The sequence below is a fragment of the Falco cherrug genome, chromosome 11 (assembly GCF_023634085.1).
Source record: "Falco cherrug isolate bFalChe1 chromosome 11, bFalChe1.pri, whole genome shotgun sequence".
Lineage (NCBI taxonomy): Eukaryota > Metazoa > Chordata > Aves > Falconiformes > Falconidae > Falco > Falco cherrug.
The window spans coordinates 34,163,847-34,189,453 of NC_073707.1; the positions used below are offsets into that span (position 1 = coordinate 34,163,847).

Here is a 25,607-nt window from a genome sequence, read left to right on the forward strand (position 1 = left end):
ATACTGAAACCAGCATAATCGCTCCTAGTAAATTAGATCATTGAGTTTTGGCTGTAGCAGGAATGTTACATAGGTAAGTTAAAGAAAAAACAGCTTCTTTTTTTTTTTTTAAATGTATTTTATTTGCAGTGTAAGTAACTTTACAGCTTTAGTGAAAATGGATTTGATAGTCATTGTCAGCTAATTAGGCCTTTAGATGGTTATGGGATCATGAAGTCATTGTTTTATTTGTGGTAATTCTCAAAAAACTGCAGTCATAAAAGGTCATAAACGTTGTGACAGTATTATGACTGAATTCCAGCTGAGGCCACAATGAAGACAAGCATCAGTACATACACACACAAGTACCTGAGACGCTTACCAAAAACCTAAGAGAAAGAAGATTTTTTTAAAACTGTATTTACTGCAAATGCTTGTCTACTGAGTACAACAGGAGAAGAAAGAAAACAAAAACCAGCAAGCAAGCGATAACCTGTATCTTACGCTTCCCTTGGGAACACTTCCATTTCTCTTTCATTTATGGCCTTTTTTTGTGAATTGCTAAATGAAAATAGCTATTTAGCTATGAAATATATGTTCTTACCAGTCCAACCACCATTCAGCTCTGCCAGACAGGAATTCTCGTTTGCTGACCTTTGTCAGAGTGTAATAGTATTAGCTTCAAAACAGACGCATTGCCTGAGACAGTAGGTGTCATTCAATAGTTGCTGTAAGGTCTCAGCTGAGAAATAAGGTGATTTATGTGAGGGGACCTTATATGCAGTTCTACTGTTTGTTTAATTTACTTTTTTATTCCAGTACATTGTTTGTATTGTATACATAGTAGACTTCTACTGGTTTAGGTCAGCAACTTCCTCTGGCTGCAGTGAAGAAGATGTGGCAGGAAAAATGCTGCAGTTCCATCCTCTGGTAGAAGACTGAGGAAATCACTTAGTTCCAGTTCCACTGCAACAACTGATAAAGTTTCTGCTCAGAGCAGGGGAGAAACTCTTGTTTAGGTATTTCAGTTTTAAAACAAAGAAACAAAAAAACATTAACAAGGTAATTGCTAATTGAAGTCATCAAATTATCTACATGCCGCAACTAGAATGACATTTGACATGCACCTATGTGGGAGCAAATACAGCTCTAGGAAATTCCAAAAGTACACTGAAATTATGTCTTATATTAAAACCATTCCTCTATCTTGACTCATCAGGTCTACATGTGGTAGTAATACTTACAGAAGTCTGATCTAGTACTTCACGTTTTGTATCAGATGCAAAGCAAGCGCTAGAAATCTATACTAGTACCCTAACTCAGCACTAGCTCTAAAATGAAATGTTCTGCAAGCAGCTTCTCAGACCAAGCTGTTTAACATGATGTTCTGAAGTGATTACGGCACAGTTACTGCATGAAAGCAGTGTTTCAAAAGAAAAACCACTAGCACTAGAAACTAGAACTTTATGATAGAGCACAGCAACCTGTGCTGCAGAACGCAACCCTGTGATGCTGGTTTTCTTTACTCAGACATCACATTGGTATTAAAAAAAAAATATGCTTTACTCAATCTTCTTATTCTGTCAAATCAAACACTGGCCCCTCAGCTATACACAATATTATTGGCTTCCTGCAAACATGTAACAATAGGACTACCTCAGCTACCAGCGTTGGCTTCTCTGCTTGTAGTAGTAACACACTGTGGTTTTTTCAGTCTATAACGTAATCATCAATACACACTGTGAAAGACCCACAGGGTTATCAATAGTAGCCTGTTAGCTGTCATTGCTTAGAAACATACAATCACTTAGCTCAGGAAAAAAAACAATTAGTATCTATTAGTTCTATTTACTAAGGTTTTTTTAAGTGTCTATTCTTGACCTGTATAGAAACAGTATGATTCCAACAATTTCACTGTTTTCAATACAAAATGATTGCCAATATTTTTATATGAGGCAACACAGTGTACGTGGCAGAATCCTGTGCTAATGCCCAGAAAGCTTGCTGAGCTGTATTACCTTTAACTGCAGAAAAAAGTTCCCCTTTTTCCCCAAATTATCACATCAGTAGTCCCTAGCCCAAACAGTATTCAGTATGTCAGATGATGTACAGTCTTCTGGACTTCAGTTGTAATCAATTGATTTACCTTTCAGTGATGAAATAAGAACAGGGCAGTCATTTCCAGCAAGCCTGGTTCTCTTTAAGAGTTCAGGAAGCAGCTTGTTCCACCACACAGCCTAATTCACAAAAAAACACAGTAGAAGTATACATTAACAAGGACTGCAATGAAGAGTATGAAAGACCTGCTACACATACACTGAAGTAAGCTCAGATGTGTACAAGTACAGGTAGGTTATGATGAACTCAATTATGAATATATATAATGCTTTGAAATGCAAGTTTTTGGTACATGTATTTTTCAGTTTCCAGGGCAATTTTTTCAACTCAGAAAATTTTAGACAGTGAGCCCTAGCGCCTCTATAGATAGAAAGTTTGTAAGAGAAAAAAGTCACATAATTGCCAAGACTGATGCAGTCAGAAAAAGCTTTTCCCTCTAAGCAGCTCCATGCAAAGTGGTGAACAGCATTACTCCAAGAACACTGCTCTGTCTACTTCCAACAGCTGTGGCAGTGATTTATGTTTTGTGTGTAATTTTGTTGATGACAGTGGAGAGATGGGAAGGCATTTCTTCTTTTTAAAATGTGGTATCTCTTTTCTTCCACCTGTGTTCAGATGCAGTACTGCAACTTCACATTCAATTATAACTAATGTGGAAACAATCATATAACCTATTTTCAGATCTGAATAAAAAGCACAAATCTGGTTTTGCCAGATTTCTAGTACATCCATCTGTTAGAGGATCACCTTTGCTGACTTTGGCCAGCAAAACTACATACAATTAATTGAGTAGCTATGATGGGCAATGAAAGTGAACTCCGGTACTCCTGGAACACTGGAATAAAATCCATTCAAAAATTAAAGCTGTATAGATCAGCCATAAAGAACATAATCTCTCCACTAGTGCAGCAGTACCATTCTAATGTTACAAGGTCAGAAGATGTCACTAGAACACAGGAAGAACATAAATTTAAGTATAATTTTAACTGAAGGACCGTGTTCTCAGTTGGCTTATCATTAAAATTTCACATTATGCAACACTGTGAAACAATTTAGAACACTGACTAGTGAGAAACTACCTAAAAAAAGAGAGCATATTAGTCTCCCTTTTCTGAGGCACTCTGCCATCTGAAAAGACTAAGCTTTAAATTTACTAGAATGAATACAAGAAGTCACAGAAGAAACTGGGGGGAAAAAAATCCATTAAAATTAGTGGGGACTGAGTTACAGAATTTAAATACCAAGCAAGAGGTTCAAAGCAAGCTAAGCAATTTACTTTGTCTGAAAGCTGGTGGGCTACTTGATCCATCCAGAGTCAGTCTGTACACAATAGCATTTCAGTTAGAAAAAAAATCCCAAAATACTGAACAACATTAGCAAAGGTAGCTTACCCGATTGTCGTCTTTCAGCTCATGCTGAGCATATAATACAACTGCATCAGGACACCTTTTGAGAAGCTGGTCAATGGCTTCTTCATACTTGCCTAGACGGGTATTGCAGAGAACGTGGATGGTAAGGCCAACATTGCCAGCCTCTGTCAGAGGCTCCAAGACAGGTAGAGCTGAAGCTATATTAATTGACTGACTACATAAAAGAGACTGAAAATGAGAAGAAAAAGTTTTGTTTGGATTTAAGCCAAACTTTGCAAAACAAATGCTAACCTTGCTTATCACAATGATTTTGAAATACTTCTTCATTTAATAAATATTACTGAAAACTGAGAAAGCAAGTTTAGAGTGGACTGCAAATGTAAGTATCACTGTCATCGACGTATCTCTTCAGTATTTTTTTTCTTCCATCATTTCAATGGGCCTTTTAGTTCAACTCTGATAACCAGTGGGGGGTGGGTGGGGTGGGGGGCGGGGAGTCCGCTAGAGAAAGTTGTTCATACATACATAAACTTTTGCAGAATGAATCTAAGATGTAAACAGTAATATTTAAGGGTTTCATACCTGTAGTTTTGAGATATCCTCATGGTAACTTTTATCAGATGGAGATTCCACTGACATTACGGAAGTTACCCATGGGAAAATCAACCCGAAATGATTACAGGAGTTTATCTATACAAGAAAGAATCAAGTTGCAATGAAAGAAATATTTCTGTTAGTGACAGTTCCATGTGGAATCCATCAAGAGTGAAGAAAATTTTACTCTCAAATAGCATAATTCAGAATAGCAGCTACTCTTTCTTCTGGTTCATACCATTTAGTAACAATCAAACTGGAAACTTATATTTAATTCTGTATTTCAGATTTCCCATTCAGTATCCTTTAAAATTCATAATTCACACATTTTTCTCATTTAGTCAGCTTTATAAATCTGCAAACACTCCACCTGAAAAACTCTCATTGTTGCATTTTAGCCTTTATTTCTGTCCAGAGCTGAGATTCCTGTTGGTAGTATGTTTCTGGATGTCCCCAAATGGCAGGACTCCCCAGAGCCAGCAATACCTATTTGGTAATGGCACACTACCTTATTTGCTTTCAGTCTCGCTTCTTTTAACAGACAAACTGTCCAGAATTAAAATCCTAAGGGTAGTATTTGGATAGATTTTGGAGGGACAATGCAGTCCTAAAACTTCCTCGGAGTGGTATACTTACCAGATCCTCTGTTGTTCTCAGTGGCTTAGTCTCGGGAAATTGCTGCTTTGATATTCTCCAAACATACTGAGAAGTAAGTCTCAGTAAAAGCTCCTGAAGGGTTTCTTCCTGAGAGCACACTACAAGGAGAGCTTCCCAGAAATCCACCAAGAGCTGAGGAATAGCATGTTCACTGTTACTACACAAAATCTAAGAACAAAAATGTTAGAAGACAGCAAGTTAGCACAGACAGTGGTAATTATTAGTAGCAGAAGTTTGAGAAGAGAGGAGACAGCTTTTCACTTTCACTAGAAGCAGAATTTTGGTTCCTGCTTTATCTTGATGTATTTCCAAGGGATGTGATACTACATAATACAGTGCTAGGCAAAGTAAAAGTTCATGGAGTGATTTTAAAGTAATCAATTTTAAACAATAGATTTTAATTACTCTGCAAGGTTTACTCCACTACTAGAAGTGTCAGCGCCCTGTCAGCAAGTATTTACAGCCCAGTTAATTTGGAGGATTTTTGTATATGCCAATAGCCAATTCTTCCTCGGAAGAAGATTCTGAAGATGGTAAGAGATGCTGTGTAGCTCAGCTGGGTATAATGGTAGGACCCACAAGGGAGATGGTTTAAGGTCTGGTGTGTCAGCAAAAAGGACGCGCACTTGGTTTCCAGCTGGCTTTAAACACCACTTGTTCTAATTTGAGTTTCGTGACTTGGTATTTCTGATACAGGTCTTTCACAGTAACAGATATAAGACAGCAACATACCTACAGTGAAGAATACATGGGTTTAATCCAGTATTATTCATTGTAGAGAAAAGAAAAAAGGTTTGTCTATTCACAATCTAAATGAAGAAAACCTCAGTGTCAACAGAAAAGCTATTTTATTTAGCTTTCTTATAAACTGCCTGGACCCACTCTTCCTTCAGATATTTATGCAGAACATCAGAACGTTATATACCTTCCTATTTAAGTCTGATTCTTTGAAGTATGTTTCAGGCCTAATGATTTCTTCAGCTGGAGCTTATAGAAGTGATATACCTAAATTGTTCTAAATTTCAGTAGCCTTAGGAAGCCCACTGAAAGATCTCTGAGATCAGAGTATTCTCCGTTCAAATGACAGGGTCAAAGCAAAGAACTTAATGGATTTTTTTTGTTTGACTTAACCAGTATTTCTTTCCAAAAGGTCAAGTTTGTGACTGTAGTCATCTATGAAGACTGGAATATATCTGACCCTCATCTCCCTCTTTCTGAAGAAATGCTGAAATGTGAGTGAAGGAGCAACCAAGGCTGCTTTGTGTACTAATAACAACATCGCTATGAGAGAAATAGAAGCAAAAAATTATCAGAGGCCAACCTTGAAAAAGGTATCTGCTTCTTCCAGTTCCATTTTACTGTTCTCATGTAAAGCCACAGTGGCAGCCACCAGTAAACCAGGCTGCATCTCCTTCAGGTGAACGGCAAACTCAGTTGGCACAACAATTTCCTCCTTATAGTGTCTCAAGAGTTTTGGTTGCCCAATGAAACCACAAGCCAGTACCGTCTACAAACACAGTCAGATATAGAGAGGTAAAGAATTCAATCCACATATGATTCAACTCAGCAAACTTAGTGTTTCCTCAGGCAGTGAGGTTTAAACAGATGAAATGAAGGGAAGTCAGGGGAAGGAAATAAATCCTTTCTACAATGCATAGAATAGCTCTCCAGAGGCTGAGCTCCAAACCACGTGCCAGTGCTGTGAGTCCTGAGCAACAGGCCATTTGCCTGAACACTGAAAGTAACATGCTGTTGAAATCAGGAGTTACTGTGCACATAAGAAAGATAGATTTCACTATGAAATCCAAGACATTCAATACACATGGTGTTTTTAAGAATCACTGGCTGAAACGTCAATAACTACTCTGGTAAATTTCAGTAGACTACTTTGCTCAGCTATGATTTTTATTTTGAAAATACTCCTGAAACAGTGATCAAAATGTGCCGCACTATGTGAGACAGTAAGTTGATCCGGATATTTGAGTTCTTTTGAAGGTAAGCATGACAAGATATGATTTCCACTTCAAAGACAGTGGGGAAATGGTGCCTAAGAAGATTAAATTCATTACACAGGAATTATAAGGCAAACATAAGAGGAAAATTCAGGTTTCACCCTGATATGCATGCAAACTATCTTTCTTAAAGTGATATTTTTTCTACTTTGCAACAAAATGCTTTTTAAAGGGTGAGGTGCAACAGAACATTTTTTTAATAGGTCAGATTAAAAAGAAAAAAAAATAATCAACAGCCCAAACACCTAAACCCCAGCCACCTTATTCTCTAAGTAACATCCATGCAGTAGAATGTGTGTGTTTGCTCCTAACATGGCAATTTCACATGATTGTGCTGCAAATGGTTATAAAGCAGGTGGGGCTGAATATCATTGTTGAAACAACTCTGCATAGCTCCCACCTTGCAATTCAAAAATCATAACTTTGAAATCTCTCCAGAACTTCCCCTACCAAAGCATGATATCTAACTTTGGAACAGCTGTCAGTTTAATTTTAAAAGTTTTTAGACCTCCAGTATTTCACTCTCAGGAGTCATCTGTATTTCAAGCTCTGTCACCTTTGAATGTTCTACAGACCTGATCAACCTTAACAAGAAGTAACTAACAGATGGGTCTCAGTCTAAAACCACATGTGAATATCTATGGCAGAGACTGCTTCACTAACATTTTTTTCCCATTGATGTGGAAATCTTATTTTGATAGCACTGAAGTAGATTCTGATCTGATCTTTACAAGGGTCAAGTGCTTTGACTCCACGTAAGAAGGATGGGAAATTGTATACAGAAACTTTCATTTGTGTGCACCACGGACATTCTGCTTCAAAAGCAATTTTATAAGTGCTGTTTGCATACAGATGGTGTTTTCACGGGCATATTGTATACTAATTACAGGTGAAGGGGTGTAAAAATGCTACTATATAACCCTGCCATACTGCTGAAGAGCACTGGCTCTGCAGAGCTTCTTATAACCCTGTAAATAGCATTTAATTCATCAGGAATTAACAGCTTCAAAACTTTTGCTTATTTGGTAAGGCTTGACCCTACCTGCAGGGTAAATAGTGCAGTCCCAGTGTATGCCAGCCCGCAACTCTACTGTTATTGTAGCCATTCAATCAGTGGAGCCTATACTATAGGAAGAGGAGTGACTGAAAGATTCTTCTATTGTAAAATACAGCCACAAGCCAAACCCACTGACTTGGGCTTTACAAAGTGTTAATAGCCCATGCTTTCAGCATACTTTACCTCCTTATAGGAGTCCATCTCATGTTCATACATCGCCAGGTCCCCTGTTTTGAGAGCCATGAAAGCCTTAGTAAGTGTCAGGACCACTGATGGCATAATCTTTTCTACTTTCTGAAGATACTTCACAGCTCTCAAAGGACATACATTTCTCATACAGGGGCTGCAGAGGATATGAGGCAGCTGTGCAGGGTCAGCAAGATAGAATATCTGGAGAACTTTATTTGCCGATTCCTGTTGAAATAAAAGCCATTTGACAGTTTAGACCTTTCCAGATACAGTCTTCTGTGGCATATGAAAGTTTTACAGTTTGGGTTTTATTTTTTAAGTAAAATAGACAAGTACAGCTTAGCTATCAAATCACAGTGCCTTCCCTGCCTCTTTCCTCCCTACTGGTGAAAGTAAAGGATCTCTAACCAGCAGTGATTCAACCCCTATTCTGGGGTGCTAAGAGAACATCCACCACCGCACTGAATTGGTTTGACTAACCTGTACTTTGGCAACATTCAAAGAAACAGTTTGGGATTTTTTTGTTACAGAATGGGGAGGTGAAAGAAATTTGAGGCAAACCTTTCCTAAAACAGAAGTGTGTCTGTGTGCAAGTGGGAACCAGATCATTACCAACACGCACTATGATAGCAAAACCTGTAATATGTTGCTTGAAAGGAGCCCAAAGCATCACAGCTGCTGCTTGCTATTTTTGTCAACAAAAAATGGGAAAATAAAAGCCATGTGAAAAAGAACAACTGTAAAACTAAATAAGCAGCTCAGCATTTTCAAAGGGAATTTAATTAAAATTTGATATACAGTTCTCAAAATCAGAACTAAATAATTAAGAAAAAACCCCACAAACTAGTTTCTACCTTACTTAATTCTTCATTTACGTCTTCATTAAGGCAGTGAGTTAAGTAAAATAGAAATCCTCTCTCATATGTCTGTATTTCATCACCTTCTGAAACCAGTCTTTTTAACACTTCAGCCATGGATAAACCTGACATTCTGTAGTATGGCAAAGCAAGGTGGTAATCCTCTGTGTCAAACCTGAAGGCAATAGAGAGGAGAGAAAAAAGAACAAAACAACTACGAGCAAGCTTTTGCCATCACTGTTTCTGAGAACTAAAATAATACATCAAAGTTGCAGACACACCCGTATCTGCAAATGCATAGCTCATATTCAACATAATGTTGTATTCTGTGTTCAATGACAATAGACAACCAGATACTGAAGAGGTGACTAGATTAAGCTGTTTGCACAGAACGGAAAGATTTATGTTATATATGCAATACTAACATAAAAGCAAAGAATGATGGATTTTCGTTGTAAGGTCACACTATTAGAAACAAAAGCTCCCCTATATCACTATGACATCTAAAACATACCTGCTGTAGCAGTCTCCTAAGGCAGCACAACTTTCTCTGAATACTCTTAGAAGTTCTTCTTTCTCATCTGAGTTAAGGAAATGAGGGTCCATTATAGCTGCTCTGACCAGTAAGTGAGCTTCACTTAGAAGATGGATGCAGCTCTCTGTTTTCACATTTTCATAAGTTCTGCTATAATCTACCTAGAACAGACACAGGATATACTCAGGCTGCTGGCAAAAATTAAGGATATACAGGAACAATTCTGATGAGGGCAGCAGCCATGTCAAATAGGATTATGGGCTATTCATGAGAATACATTATATTATATTCAGCAGTGACATGCATCAAAGATTAATTAACAGTACTTATTTTTAGTCACCAAACAACAAAAGCAAGAGTTGGACAATACCATTTCTCTGTAAAGCTGAATGGTTGAAACAGTGTTTATAATATATAAATTCCAGCCAGGCTCTGACTCAGAATTTGCTCTGGATTTGATGCAGTCATCCTTTCTGGAACTAGAGAGAAGAAAAAGACTTGAGTTGTCAGTGTCCAAATAAACACTACACAGCCAAAAAAACCCTACTCACTTGGTAATTTAAATGCATAAATAGGTACATTTGCAGGCTAGTAAATGCTTGAGAGTTAAGCTGTAAATTTGAGTCGTAACACCTAACAAAACAGAATAGTCATGTTCATACACCAGGAACATTATTAGACCTATCTACTACATCTTCTCTCAGGCTTAACACCAGGTAGTATCAGACACTTACATGACACTAGATAATTCAAATTAGCTAAGATGTTTACTTACTTTCTGTAAGGACTTAATGCACATTTGTCCCTGTAGTTCTATTAAAGTGTTTGCCAAGACATGGCATACAACAATATTTGAATGCTTTTACTCTGACACATTGGCTAGGTCTGTAATGCCCTAACATTAAAACACCATAGGAAAACAGAATCTTTCTGTTCTGTTTTTTGGGGGTTTTGGTTTTGTTTAAAGTGTTCTGGGATATTTACACCTTTATTTTCAAACGATGCTGTTAAGTAGACTAGCATTTGTTCAACTTCTGTTCTTTGCAGAAGGCAGAAAGCTTATCTTCCTCACATGCCAACGATCTTTGAAACAACACAATTGGCAGAAGAAACTGTCCTTTATACACAGAAAATTATGGTATTTTGAATTACCATTCTCCTTGATGGGCTTATCCTCATCTTCTCCTGAATAATGCCTGTTAAGACATACTGGTTCAAATAACTTCAACAGCTGTCCCACTTCTGTCAATGAACTTGAACTGCCTTTAATAAATCTCACTTCTGAATAGCTGTTCTATGAAAAGCCTTCAAAAAAGAATGGGAATAGCAGCTTCCTCAGAAATGGATAAAAAGTCACAAATGCCTCTGGCTACATATATGCTACAAGAGTATCTTGGGCCAAAGTCCAATCCTTCTTTTGTCAGGGATCACTATAGTGATGTTCATAACTTTTCTTGGAAGGAATCCTTAGCTAAATGTAAGACGTTTCATTTTGTGCTTAAACACATTTTGTTATCCTGTAGCTTTGGTACTCCTATGTATTTGTGTTTCTCAAGATGAAATATTTTTTCTTCTCAGTAGCAGATACATTCTTAGATATTTTATTTTAATATTACTTATCAAAGCTAATTTTTTTACAATCCTGAGTAACTTAATTTTTTCAAGCATTTGTGACCCACCCTCATTTTTTCCATGTCAGTTAATACAGTAGAATTGAAAAAAATTAATGCTTGATTTCTGTTCTCATGCACTACCTAAGAAATCATTTCCAGTTTTTCCAGAGGAACCTTTCTTCAACTACAACACCCACAAATTCAGCACTGTACACAGAGCTATAAATACACCTCCCCCAAAAGACACAAATGCTTACAGCATCCTTCTTGTAGGCTTTCTTCTTTCAGTAATATCTTCCATGTCTGCCTTAGTCAAAAGAATTATATGGTTTTTGAAATGACAGATAGCTCTTGGTCCTATAAAAAGCTGCATTCTTAATGCGCAGACATCCAGTGCAATGGGTGGACAAGCCTATAAATGAAAGTAATTGTTCTGTAATTTCAGTTACCATGTACTTGGAGTCTTCAAAAAGAAGAAAAAAAATGTAACTTTATTCCAATGGCCTAACATTAAAAACATTCACTGGCTTTCCTAACTTTGACTGCTTCACTTAAGCAAGAATAAAAATACTCATAAAACTATGAAATAAATCATTTAACAATGGGTTAAAATAAAAAATAAAAATCATTTCACTTTTCAAAGCATCTACAATTTTACTCAAATATAAAATCTCAAAATAAAAAAATCTCAAAATAACTGAGCCCGAGGGCGATGCCTAGCACGGAGAATTTAATCCCAAGTAGTTTAAATTTGGCCAAGTTGTAAAAGATTGCCTGACATGGTTATAAAAGTCTTGATTTCAGTTGTTTATAACACTCAGTTATAGATAGAAGTATTATATTTGTTTGCCTATTGTTACATTACATACAGAGTATTACATCCCTGATTTGTTCAATATGCACCTTTCGGGTCATACTTACTGTGTCGTCTACGCTGGACTAAAAATGGAAAAATGCTGCCTCATTTGCCCAGAAAAAAAATCTAAATTTACAGCTCTAAGAAGATAAAATACCATATTAACAAGTTAACGTACACAGTGAAGCAAGGCAACTTGCTGAAATATGCATTATATGTTTACCCTACTTTTGAAGAAACCTCAAAATTTCTTGTGAAGAGGCAGAGGCTGCAGTGGCAACCAGGAGGCTCTAATCTGCCCTGAGCTAGTCAGAACCAGAACCAGCCAGCTCTGAAACCGATGTAAAAAAACAGCAGGAAAAATAACAACAACAAATAATAACAATCATCATCACACTTCAAACTCCACACTGGGGCAGGAACACCCCTGAGGGAATATAGCCTGTGGGCAATGCACACCAGAGCATGGGCACCCCAGAGGGACTGCAGCCCATGGAGGACCCTTGCCAGAGCAGGTCTGCAGCCTGTGAGGGCAAGCTGCGGAATGCACATCCACAAGGGACTGCAGCCTGCAGCCTACCATTAACATGCACACCTCAAACCTGCTGAGGCAGGAGGCAGCTTGGAGGAGTTACTATGGACTGAGTGCAACCTAACGTGAAAACACAGAAAGCTGCAACTGGAAAAGGGACAGGATAGATTGTGTCATGTGTTTGCATCTCAGTACCTCTTTGGAGAGCAGAGAATACGTGTTTGGCTCTCGAAAATTTTATAATACTTATACTGTCCTGTGGTTTCTTTACGTCTGTTGTCAACAGGCTCAAAAGAAATCCTTAAATGCCAACTTAAAATACATTTCAGACTATCTTTCCTGGTATTTTTATTAACATATATCCTGATCTTTACAATTCAATAGATTTTTACTGATAAGCAATCTAAGGAAGGGGAAAAGTCTAGATGTCCAAGGATCAAAAGCCCTCGACTTAAAAAACATGCACTAAGTATCTGGTAGCAGACTTGTTCAAGTGTCTACACTCCTCTTACAAAAACTTGTTTTCAAGGACACCGGAAGGATAGAAACATCATCAGCTGCAATAAAGGAAAACTCTGCACCCTTCATTCAGATTTATACAGGAAAGCATGGAATTTAATTTAAAATATAAGTGATTTTATAGCTTTTGATGGTTTTAAAAACATTTTACTAATGGTCTAGAATCTTGAAAGGCAATAATGGACTGTTTTGTTGAGACATTTGTAGACCATTAAAATACAATATGCCATAGACTGAAGTAAAATATTAATTTTGCGTATTATTTTATTTGTTCAGCCAACAGAAACTAACAGGACTTCAGAAGGAAACATAAGGAACCTAAATGCCATACTACTACCCCCATTCTTTTTGCAAGGTAACAAGAGGTGCACCTTTATGGTTGTATCAATATATGGATCCTCATCACGAGCTGCTGCTGCACTGCACCGCACTGTAAAACACTGCAGGTTCTCACTAGAGGGAAAGAAGAAACCACAACGATGAAGACAAAAAAATGACAAGACTTGCAAAAATCAAGCAGCCAAGTCAACAGAGAATCAGATCTTTTCCCTTCATAGAAACGGGCCTTGAAGTCTAAGCAGCAGGGCATGCTGCACTACCACATGAACCTACCCAGAGAGTTCCAGGAGGCTATGAAGTACATATCAGAAGGAACAAAACAAAACAAAATAAAAAAAAAAAGAAAAAAAAAAAAAAAAGAAAATCGTAAACACAGTACCTGGTAATGACGTGCAGGAACTGTGGTGTGAGAACTGCCTGCTCTGACTTCTCTGAATATTGGTAAGTAGAAATCAGTTCTACTAACTTCCCAACAGAGTAGACATATCCAACATGAGGTAAAGAGAAAAAGCAAAAGAGACTCATAAGTTCTCTCTTGTTCTCAGTTTCCTCGTGGGCTGTCACAGAACTTCCTAGATGTAACAATAAGAAAGGCATTTTATATACCTTATAAATCAAAACTTGGCAATTCCTTTGCAAGCCTGATGCCTAATACTAACAAACCTGCCCAGGTCACAGAATGTTTTTTTAGTAGCTAGTAAAGAGAGAAAGAACTATATAAAGATCAGTGTACAGGTTGCATCAGTGCACAGGTTGCATCAGTGCACAGGTCACAAGTTTGTATGTCATGTCACTTGGAGGCATTTCTAACAGAAGTGCAGATTTCTTCACCACTGAGTGAAGAAATTCTATAGATGCAACAGCACCCGAGAGTCTTGGCCGGTTCATCACAACTAAGCATCCATGGGTTGAATTATCAGCCTCATCTTAAGACAACTACTTGTGAGCTGTAACGACTGCTCAGCCAGAGCTGCAGCTGCAGCGCACCAAAATACAGGTCCTCACTTAAGGGAAAGAAAGGCTGGGAATGGCCAGGTCCCTTCCAACCCAAACCATTTTATGATAATAATACATCACAATAAAGGTTATCTTGAGCTAGTGTATCTTAGTGAACTCCTAAAATCTGCATTTATCCCTTGCAATTTTAATTAAAGCCTGGCAGAAAGCTAAACCTGTATCTTAGCGATTGCTACTCCGATTTCACCTGTTGACTAATGAGAGGTAGCCTAGTATCTTATTTATAACACTGAGGGTAATTTTATTAATGCAATGTAAACAGTGACTGTTTTGTGATGTAAAATTAATCAGCAGAGAACTGAAAAAAGCTGATTTAGTCTTCCTATTTTGGTGTGGTGAATTGATATTTTAGTTCAAGGTTTATTCAGAACTTGGAGAAGCTTATAGAAGCTCAGTTTAAATCACTGGAAAGGGAGGAAAGACCTTAATTTAAAGACAAATCATACAGAAACAGTGTACAAAACAGAATATACAAAGAAGCTTCTTCCTTTCCCAGGTCTCCTGGGAGGCAGGCCATAATGCATATTCATATACCTGTCTGGTATACGGGAAGCAGCTGAACCGAGTGCAACTTTGTCTCTTCACAAAACCCAAAAGGCGACTGGTCAGGTGTAAAACGTCTAGAGAAAAAAAGTCCAAAACAACCACATGGGACTTCAATGAGAAACTATGAGCTACTTTGGAAAAGTAGACAGCATATATATACAGCATATAATAGGCATAGCTGATGTTTTAGTACTCAACAACAATGTGCGCTCCTACCACTAATATAATTAGCACAGCAATGTCAAGAAGCACGTGACAGAGCTAGAGATAACTATCTTGAGTTCTCACAACCATAATCCTCTTTCTTTGCTTGACTACAAGATGCGTGTCGAAGTCTGGGATCACTGGAAGACATGTTGCAATTGATTTGAACCTCAATTTAACCTCCCCCCCCCCCTTTTCAGTCAACTGAGCTATATGTAACATGGTGCCATCTCCAATCCTACTTTTCTTTCCTATTATCTGTCACCCTTTATCCTGCTTTGCTCTGGAATTCACTGCTGGACTGTGACACCAATTCTTCGTCAGTTTTGGATAAAAGTTTAATGGCTTTGATGACTAAGAAAAAGGATAGTTTCTTAGTGCTTAAGATACTTGGCAATCTCCCTTTACTAGCTGGAGAAACAGGGAATATATATTTTTTCACAGATACTCAAATAGGTATCACTTCAGCTGGAGCTGATGAAAGCTGCAGAATAAACAAACAGAAGACAGTACCTTGGTTAAGGTCACACAGACATGACTGCTGATCAGTCTGGTGTGTAATCCTTTAAAGTAGGCTTCTCTAAACAATAACAATTTCACATAAGCTGCTTCAGAATAAGCAAGTAAAACTTGGTTTTGCCAGTTCAGCATTAAAGTATGAAAACTGCGGGCAGTCAGACACTGCAACAGGTTGCCCAGAGAGGTTGTGGAGTGGTCTGTATCTGTGGAGGTATTCAAAACCTGACTAGACAGGGTCCTGGAGAGCCTGTTCCAGCTGACCCTGCTTGAAAAGAGAGCAGGTGTGGTATTGGACTAGATGGTCTCAGGAGGTCCCTTCCAACCTAAGTGATTCTGTCATTCTGTATGCTGATGAAAGATACATCACAAGGGAAGCTGCCATGCATGCCTTTCACAGAGTACAAGGATGTTATGATAAAAGCAGACATTAAACATCGCTAGAACTGCAAAATCACCAAAGTTCTATTATTTTAATTGCATCAACTAGCCACATTCCCCAAATAAAACAAAACTTAGGATTTGCAAGGCCAAAAGTTGCCCAACTGTAAGATGAGCAGGTTCATGGTGTGCTGGGTGAAGAACTGGCTGCACGGCAGAGCTCAAAGGGCTGTAGTGAATGGGGCCACATCTGGCTGGCAACTGGTCATCAGCAGTGTTCCCCAGGGCTCAATCCTAGGGCCAGCGCTGTTCAGTATTTTAATTGATCTGGATGCAGGAGCTGAATGCATCATTAGCAAGTTTGCCGACAATACCAGACTGGGAGGTGCTGTTGACTCTCTTGAGGGACAGGAGACCTTGCAGAGGGATCTAGATAGACCGAAGCACTGGGAAATCATCAATGGCATGAAATGGAACAAGTCCAACTGCCAGACTCTGCACCTGGGACAAAGCAATGCCAGGCATGAGTATAAACTGGGAGAGGACTGGCTGGAGCACACAGCCCTGCAGAAAGGGACCTGGGGGTGCTGGTTGACAGCAGACTCAACAGGAGCCAGCAGTGTGCCCTGCCACCAAGAGGGCAAACTGCATCCTGGGGCGTATCAAGCACAGCAAAACCAGCTGGTCAAAAGAGGCATTGTCACACTGCGTGCAGCATTGGTGCAGCCTCACCTCGAGTACTGTGTGACATTCTGGGCCCCACAATTCAAGAAGAATGTGAAGGTCCCTGAATGCATCCAGAGGCCTCCAAAGCTGGTGAAGGGGCTGGAAGGCATCTCCCATGAAGAGCAGCTGAGGACTCTGGGTTTGTCTCCTTTGGAGAGAACGAGGTGAGCAGTGACCTCATCGCTCTCTACAGCTTCCTGAGGAGGGGATGGGGAGAGGAAGGTGCTGAGCTCTTCTCCCTGGGATCCAGGGACACATCTGGCAATGGTTCCAAGCTGCGTCCATCAGGGGAGGTTCAGACTGGACGTGAAGAAGCATTTCTTTACCGAGCGGGTGGTCAAACCCTGGAACGGGCTTCCTGGAGAGGTGGCTGATGCCCCACGCCTGTCAGTGTTTCAGAGGCATTTGGACAATGCCCTTAATAATGCACTTTAACATTGGGTCAGCCCTGAAGTGGTCAAGCAGCTGGACTAGATGACTGTTGCAGGTCCCTTCCAACTGAACTATTCTATTCTATTAAAAAACAAAGTTTCTTTTATACCACATTATTTCCTCAATGCAAAAAAAAAACCCCAAACCAAAACCCCTTATAAAAACCCCAGAAGTAAAAATACCAGAATTTTTCTTTCAACGAGACAGAGCCACAGCTCATTTTGGTTTGCTGTAGTAAATTCACCCATAACAGGGAAAATATATTTGTAATACCTGAAAAGCAGATACCGCACTTGGAAGCACTTTGTGTCTTCTGTAGGTAAGTCTGTGGATTCCAGTGTGATGGGTATCTCACATAGTTTGCTTTCTTCCCCAAGCAGTTCCACTGGCTTCTGACATACAACGAACTCATCTAATTCAAGCTGTAAAGTACGTGTTGAAGGGCCTTCATCTTTTACACCTTAATAATGAAAATACTATTAACAATTGTTCATTCCATTTGGCAGTAAGAAAATTATATGACAATATCAATTAAATACTTCAGTTACAGCTACCTAGCTAGCATTGGTTCCCTCAAACCATGAGATGCTGAAAACAGCTATGCTAGAAGATGAGAACAATTTTTGTTTAAGCCTCAACAGTCTAAATAATTAAGAGTCATGATTTCTGAAAGAACAAGCAAGCTGTTCATTATAAGGCAAGTTCAGGGCAACCTGTGCTGCAAATGGCTGGCCGTCAAAAAATGTTGCCATTTGGCTAGAGAGGTTTTAATGAAAAGAAAGCTATGACAGAAAGTTGTGTTACCCTAAACTCGCTTAAGTTCTGGAAAGCAAATCCTAACAGCACTGAGAAAGTAATTTAACTTTTCTGCTTAGATTTAAATAATGAAAACAACTAGAAGCAGGATGCCATTATCTGAGTTAAGATCCACCTTCACTCAATGAAGAACATAGCCGTTTATATTTTCCCTATCTGACAAGTCTTATTTACCTTTATATTTTTTCTAGATACAGTTTCCATTTTTAAAAGACCATCCTTTTATGTTTCTTCAATTACCAAGGAAGGATATTCCTAAGGTTTGTTGGTGTTCATCTGATACCTTTCCAAAAGAGGGAATTGATTATACATGAGTTGAGTTCACTGGAACGAAACCTACTGACTAAATCTGTCTCCAGGATGTCTAGGATTCTAAGGCATAATAATGCCCTGAGTAAGATAAAGGACTGAAAAAGGAGAATTTGCTGACACCTTGTGTATGCATGTTCTGGGCCTAACAGTTAGAAAAATACATATGCATCACCACAGATGCATTTTTAAATGTATAAGCCGCCAGCAACCATGGTCCATTTCAAGGTTCATGAGATGTTTCTTCCATTTGGCCTCCCACTTGTCCCTTAGAAGAGACAGTTATTTGGACAGAGGCACTGAAAGAATTATTTTTCTGAACATAGCACGCTGAACTACCACGGCTTTGATTTAGCCCATGGTGGCTAATTCTAGGTCTGTAAAAATTGCACAATCCTGAAACTGTCTGCAGAATGAAGGCATATTTAAGTGTTACCTCCATCTGCAGGTGGTACAACTTTTTGTGCACTAGAATATTCAGCTGACAGTCCTAAGATGATCTGAAAATATTTTCTGAAGGGCAACGACCTTGTCTGAGTCTACTTTGAGAACAACAGGAATCAGTTAGCAGAGTCTTGGAAGTAAAAAATAAATAAAATACTCATTTCTGCACTTACCTCCATCCACAGGCTTTTCTAGTGTACTGACTCTATGGGCACACTCTGTGACGTCTGTGCTTTGCTGGACCAGTTCCAATTTCAGGATCAGAACGTCCAGCTCTGTTGTTACGGCTATATGTCTGGCACAAAACGCAACTTCAGTAGGAATGACATTATCAATGTGCAAAATTAAGGAGCGTTCAAAGTCTAACACAGTCAAATTCTGGTTTATGACCAGATACTTCAAACAGAACATGACTAGTTTATTTTTGCAGCCCACAAGAAGATCTCCATTTACAGGGCAACATGAAACACACAGCGGAGGATCTGAAAGTGGCATTTCCACAACTGACATCTGTTCTTTTAAGGTTTCGCTGTATGACTCTTCCATCTTGTGACCAACCATTCGAACGCAAACACGAGAACTCCCTGCAGACATGCATCTCCAGTTCATATATGCTCTTAGGAAAGTTGCTTTGCTTTTTTCTTCAATTGTCACCAGATAGTCTCCTTAAAAGAAAGCACCAGTACTGATATATCATTTTAGGGGCAGTTTGTGAGCTCTTGATGTACTGCAGTACATTACAAAGAACATCTTAAATCGTCAACCCAAAATTCCAAAATCGGTTTTCACCAGTTTGTCTCTAATGAAAGCCAACGTGCACATTTCTTTGCTGGGTGGAACACGCTTTAGTGGGTAGTACCACTAAAAACCGAAAAAAGCACTTGCAACTCTAGGGCCAGATTAAATCCTAAGCGGATCCGCTTTCTGAGTTGCGACCGCAGGCAGGGCGCGTTTTCTCCTCTGAAGGCCAGGGCGAGCCGCGGACCCACGGAGAGCCGCGATCGCCGGGCACGGCCGCCGCCCCCGCCCGTCCCGGGGCCGCGGAAAGGCCAGGGCCGGAGCGGACTCCTGCCGGGGCGGAGGACGGCGGCGGCGCCCCGCCAGCCCGAGCGCCGCCGGCCCAGCCCCGCAGCCGCTGGGGAGAGCGGGGAGTGGCACGGGGCCCTGCCCCCGCGGCGCCGCCGGCCCGGCCCGGCTCGCCCCCGCCGGGCGGAGCCCGCAGGCCTCTCCCCGCGCTGCAGCCGGGCGCGCCGCAGCCTCCCTGGCCGAGCAGCCCCCGCCCGGTGGAGCGGAACTGACCTGCCTGGCTGTGCGCCATGCGCAGCACCGGACCCAGCGTGGCGAAGGAGCCCAGGGCGTCGCAGCGGCCCTGCTCGCGCAGCGCGAACACCTCTACCCTGCAGCTGGCCGCCGTGCCGGCCACGAACAGCACGTCGCGGCCGCAGCAGAAGCGCGCCGGCTCCTGCCTGCAGGGCACTACCCGCTGCGACCCGAACGGGTGCAGGTTGTAAAGCTGCACCATGACTGCCGAGAGCTCCCGCTGCCGCCGCCAGGGCTCTCCCGCCGCTGCCTCCGCCAGCACTTCCGCAGCCCGGGCCGGCGGGGCGGAGCGCGCAGCGCCGGAGCCGCCTTCCGCCTGCGGGCCTGCCGGGCCGGGCCGCTCCCGCCGCCGGTACCGGACGTGTTTTTTTCACTAGGCCGATGTAGGAATGTAAAGAATTGCAGTGCTTTTTTAAATCAGTTAACAGATCTGTTCCTTTGTTTTCCTGTTCTCTGAATCAAAGGCAGGCGGCGGGTGCGGGTTGGAGACCTGTACTTTTTCCTCCACATGATGTCACCTCTGCCTTTTTTTTTTTTTTTTTAAGTAGCAAATTTTATGTTGTTAGCAAGTAATCTGGTAGTACGTGCTAGTTCTGTCCAAAAGTATAATGGCATCTCCCATAACTAGTCGGGCGAATTGCTAGAGGTACAGCATTACTCATTTAACTAACTCTGGAGACTTTAACCCAAGTCTTCTGTGAAGCCAGCCTGACTAGGAAAAGGCCTTTAGAAGCCATTAGGGTTCTTTTGTATTGTGTAGACTGGATTGGAAGAGTAAGTGTTATTAGTACTGTAACAACCTGAAGTGGAAGCCCTTTCCTGCTTGTGAGAAACTAAAAAAATCAAGAGTATGGGATCGCAGGGAAGTACACACATCTTCCTGATTTCTCCGGTAATTTTCACATGACTAGATGCCACACAACCTGCAAACTCAAATCGTCCTTACTTAGTGACTATACACATAATAGTAAAGAAAAAACCAGAAGGTAGAACCTTTAAAACTTTATTTGAAAGCAATCAAACAAGTGAACAGAGTCCTGCAATAGTGTTTTGGGTTTTTTTTTAAATAATTTTTTCCAGACTTCAGCATTCTTAATATTCATCTCCTTCTTCAGCCTCTTCTTCTACTGAGTCTATGCCAACTTCTTCATAATCTTTCTCAAGAGCAGCCAGATCTTCCCGGGCTTCAGAAAATTCTCCTTCTTCCATTCCTTCCCCAACATACCAATGCACAAAGGCACGCTTAGCATACATGAGATCAAATTTGTGGTCGAGGCGAGCCCATGCTTCAGCAATAGCAGTTGTGTTACTCAGCATGCACACAGCCCGCTGCACCTTTGCAAGGTCACCACCAGGCACCACAGTTGGAGGTTGGTAGTTAATGCCCACCTTCAAGAAAACAAATGAAAACTTTCCTTATGGGTGCTAAGGCCTAAGGACTTAGTTCTGTTAACAATCAAAAATCACCATGGTTACGAGCAAATAAAATAGTTTACAGTTATTATTTTGCACTTCATCAAAATATTTAGCAGGGACATGAAAACATTGTAGTATGACAATTGCCTCTGAACACTGTACACTTCCTAGTAATTCAAACATCAAGCACTTAAAAAGCTGCTTAAATTACCTTGAATCCAGTTGGGCACCAATCCACAAATTGGATGGTACGTTTAGTCTTGATAGTAGCAATAGCGGCATTGACATCTTTGGGAACAACATCACCTCTATATAACATACAGCAGGCCATGTATTTGCCATGGCGAGGGTCACATTTTACCATCTGGTTGGCTGGTTCAAAACAAGCATTGGTGATTTCAGCCACAGATAACTGCTCATGATATGCTTTTTCAGCAGAGATTTACAGGGGCATATGTCACCAGGGGGAAATGGATTCGTGGGTATGGAACAAGGTTAGTTTGAAATTCTGTCAGATCTACATTGAGGGCTCCATCAAAATGCAGCGAAGCTGTGATGGATGAAACAATCTGCCCAATTAATCGGTTTAAATTGGTGTAAGTAGGACGTTCAATGTCAAGGTTCCGACGACATATATCGTAAATGGCTTCATTATCTACCATAAAGGCGCAGTCAGAATGCTCTAATGTTGTGTGGGTAGTTAGAATTGAGTTGTAGGGTTCCACTACGGCAGTGGACACTTGTGGTGCTGGATAAATTGCAAACTCTAGTTTAGATTTTTTGCCATAGTCAACAGAGAGCCTTTCCATGAGCAGAGATGCAAACCCTGAACCAGTGCCTCCTCCAAAACTATGAAAGATAAGGAAACCTTGCAGTCCTGTGCACAGATCAGCCTATAATGCAGTGGAAAAAAAGTGGGAGGGGAAAAAAAAAAAGTTATTGATGATTCAGGAGAAAGCAGTATTAAAATAATCATTCAAAAGCATTTCATAAAAAACCTAACATTCTTGAAAGGTGGTCTTCTTTCTTGCATGTCTTTTACTGAAAGGTACAAGTGCCTCTGCATAACTTTTTCCTAATACAATTATTTTAGTGTTTAAAACCTGCTTAATTGTCTTTGATGCCTTTTTAATACTACCGTAAGCAAGAGCAGCTGTGCAGCACTGACAAGTTATTATAAATTACAGCTGAGTTACAGCTTTACAATCTGTTTATGTTCCCATTCCAGCTTTGAGCAAGTACCAATCAGATGTTGAAAACAACTATTATTTTTGTAATTTTTAATAGACAATTGCTATTTCACTTTGACTCATATCATCCTACATGAGTTTCTCACAATGCAACATCAAGATAAATAAAACAATTAAAATTTCTAAGCATTCAATGAAAACCTGAGGTTCAGGGTATTAGAAATACTTCATGTGACATGTAATAGCATGATTCAAACTGAAAATAACAAACAAACAAAAAAGCAAAACCCCCACAATGTTGTTACATTTGTTTAAGGCTTTTATAATATGTTTCTGAGGTATCCTTAAAATACTTTCAAATAATGGTATTTCAGAGCCTAAAAACTACTAAGTTTTACTGACTGAATTTTTATTTAACTGGGGGGGGGCGGGGAGGAGGTAAAAGTTTTGTTTTAAGCAATCAACTATGCAGAAAATTCTTTGGGCAAAAAGCAGCAAACCATCTCATTATAGATAGCTATAGAGCTGTATCAATTATTTTAAATACTGACTTGCAGTACTTAAAAAGTTTTCTTACCAGTTTGCGAATGCGATCTAGCACTAAATCAACAATCTCTTTTCCAATGGTATAATGGCCTCTGGCATAATTATTGGCTGCATCTTCTTTCCCAGTAATGAGCTGCTCAGGATGGAGTAACTGCCTATATATGCCTGTACGGACTTCATCTACAAAAAACCAAAATACCATAAACATACATTTGATCTATTCAGCTCTCTGTGTACTGCCTAGTGACTACACACTAAGTGCACATGTTCAAAAGAGTGCAGACAGCATCCCTGCCTATACACAGCTTGTCTGACTAGGCTAAAAGATGGGCACAACTTCACCCCCTTTGTTTAGGGGAAAACCTTTGGAACTCACAAAACAGTATTTGTACCTGAGAACACAGAGGTCGCTCAGAAAACTACCTTACAGTTACAGACAAGATTCTGGATCGCAATTAACCAAAACTGGATGCAGTGCAGCAGTCTAGAAAGACTGTCCAGACCGTAAAAAGTTCTATTGTTTTCCAAATGTTGTTACCTATAGACCATTATTTCCTTTCAAAGAGCATAAGTTTCTTTCAAATAACAATAACCTCAAATGTCAAAATGGCATGCAGACACACAACTTTTAAAACCTATAGCAGTCTGAACAAACTAAAAAGACTGTAGGACATCTTTACTTTTACACTGAAGATCTTTAATGTTGGGTACATACCAACTACAGTTGGCTCTAGGTCCACAAACACTGCTCTGGGAACATGTTTACCAGCTCCTGTCTCACTGAAGAAAGTGTTAAATGAATCATCTCCACCTCCGATAGTTTTATCACTAGGCATTTGACCATCAGGCTGGATCCCATGTTCAAGACAATACAATTCCCAACATGCATTGCCAATCTGAACACCAGCCTGACCAACATGGACAGATAGGCATTCACGCTGCAAATCGAAAACAGAACAAGGATAAAGAGATATGGAACTACCCTGTCTTCTACATTTTATTTTCACAATAACTATCTGTGGGTCATATCTTTCCATGATCTTTTGCTGCTGCAGTATTCCCTGGTTGCTCGAGTAACAGTCAAACTGATCAAATTGTCTGCCGCTGGCAAGACTACTCACCTTAGTTGACCTAGGCTGACTGAGCATATTGCAAGACCTTAAAGACAACATAGCTTCTATCCACACATAGGCTGAATACAGATTATTCATCATACCTTACCATACTGCACATATACTCTTACTGTTAATAATCTGCCCAAACCTTCCTTTAGTTCTGGAACACTTCTTTATATAAACCCCCCAAATTTCCTTGATTTGTTGCCAAATCATGTACCAGGTAACTGTTGCAAGAATCTTTCCTGCACAGGACCACTTAGTATGTTTCCCTTTATAAGCATAGAGATATCCAGCCCCTGGCAATTCATACATTTTTGAGTTCCTCTGTGAAATCATCTGAGAGTCCCATTCAAATGTCATCTGCTCACTTTTAGCCAGCACCTTTGATTCTATGCAACCGTGCCATGAATGTTTAATCTCTCCAATACCTTAGTTTTCTCTTACACCCAAGATGCAAATAATCAGTTTTTCTAGCTTACTGTTACAGTGTATCTAGGAAAAAGCAGAGGTGGAAAAGAAGTAGTAGGGTGTCTGGGCTGCTCTTTCCTGTTTCCTTGATAGCTCCATCAGAACTGGTGCCCTTGATTCCATGTTGTAGCTCTCACCCTCGCGGTAATGTCAGAAGCCCTTCGCCAGCGACATTGTGTGCTTACTGCTGCTCAGCTGGCACCCGGTTTCCAAAGCTCTCCCGCCGGTCCCTGTTCCCGCGCCCAGCCCGTACCGCTCCGCCCCTCCCATCGGCCGCGCCGCACACCCGGGGCAACCCAGCCCGGCGGAAGAATCCGGTTGCCCGCCGTCACCGCTCCGCCGACTGCGGCGGTATCAGTCCGCCCCTCACGGCTCCGCGCGCGCGGCGCCCGCTGCGGACAGACGTTCGTTGCTTTTCAGCGATCACGCCTTTCAAGTTTCTGTGCCTCGCCTCTCTGAACCATTAACTTTTACGCCAGTTTCCCTCCTCCCCAGCCCTTCTGCCTTGCTGCCACCGCGGGGACTTCACGCAGAGACTGTCCGCGAGCCGTGCCGAGGCACAGGCGCTCCCAAACACCCTTCCCCTCCTCGCCACGGGGATCCGCTCCCAAAAGCCCCTCCCCGCCCCGGCCGCGACGACCCCGCTCCCCACCATGGCTGCTGGCTAAGCGAAGGTGCTCAAACCGCGCCACAGCCACCGCCGCCGAACCTACAGCCCCAACTATCGACGGCTAATCGCCTCGAGCCCCGCGCTCTCGCGTGCTGGCTTCTCATTGGCTGTTCCCGGGCCGGCCTGGAGGCGAGCGGAGAGTGCTGATTAGCCGAGGGCACTCTTCTCCCCACGTGGGGTGATGGTTGCCGCCTGCTCCGGTAAAGCGCGGAGGCGGCGGGAAGGCGGCTGTCCGGGAGGGAGGGGTGGCCTCGGCCAGCC

At 40.9% G+C, this 25,607-nt stretch overlaps 1 protein-coding gene and 1 pseudogene across 4 annotated transcripts; both read right to left on the bottom strand.

Annotated features, from left to right (window-relative positions):
- Positions 1 to 94: 94 nt before the first annotated feature.
- HPS3 (HPS3 biogenesis of lysosomal organelles complex 2 subunit 1) lies at positions 95 to 20,204 on the bottom strand. Of its 3 annotated transcripts, none has more exons than XM_055723250.1 (17): positions 19,918 to 20,204; positions 18,792 to 19,283; positions 17,323 to 17,509; positions 14,779 to 14,864; positions 13,607 to 13,799; positions 13,260 to 13,341; positions 11,239 to 11,393; positions 9,739 to 9,847; positions 9,348 to 9,529; positions 8,831 to 9,008; positions 7,971 to 8,201; positions 6,040 to 6,225; positions 4,698 to 4,850; positions 4,050 to 4,157; positions 3,489 to 3,695; positions 2,126 to 2,216; positions 95 to 966 (listed from the first exon to the last, which is right to left on the bottom strand). In XM_055723250.1, the coding sequence occupies exons 1-17, from the start codon at positions 20,138 to 20,140 to the stop codon at positions 839 to 841; spliced, it is 2,991 nt and encodes a 996-aa protein (XP_055579225.1). In that variant the 5' UTR covers positions 20,141 to 20,204; the 3' UTR covers positions 95 to 838. The 3 variants fall into 3 exon arrangements, with proteins under 3 accessions (XP_055579225.1, XP_055579224.1, XP_055579223.1); XM_055723249.1 differs by having other exon boundaries at positions 95 to 954; positions 4,698 to 4,886; XM_055723248.1 differs by having other exon boundaries at positions 4,698 to 4,886.
- A 721-nt stretch (positions 20,205 to 20,925) lies between these two features.
- Positions 20,926 to 25,280, bottom strand: LOC102060231 (tubulin alpha-3 chain-like; annotated as a pseudogene). Its single transcript, XR_008734370.1, has 4 exons — positions 23,806 to 25,280; positions 23,122 to 23,270; positions 21,566 to 22,247; positions 20,926 to 21,327 (listed from the first exon to the last, which is right to left on the bottom strand). The product of XR_008734370.1 is annotated as a tubulin alpha-3 chain-like (transcript).
- Positions 25,281 to 25,607: the final 327 nt, after the last annotated feature.

What these genes read in the sequence shown, in the direction of transcription:
- HPS3 (XM_055723248.1), bottom strand. Translation starts at nt 20,140, where the DNA reads ATGGTGCAGCTTTACAACCTGCACCCGTTCGGGTCGCAGCGGGTAGTG. An exon ending in AAGCAGATACCTTTTTCAAG is followed by an intron (nt 4,887 to 6,039) that starts GTTGGCCTCTGA and finishes TTTTGTTCTTAG; the next exon opens with ATTTTGTGTAGTAACAGTGA. An exon ending in AGCTGAAAGACGACAATCGG is followed by an intron (nt 2,217 to 3,488) that starts GTAAGCTACCTT and finishes TTTGTGAATTAG; the next exon opens with GCTGTGTGGTGGAACAAGCT.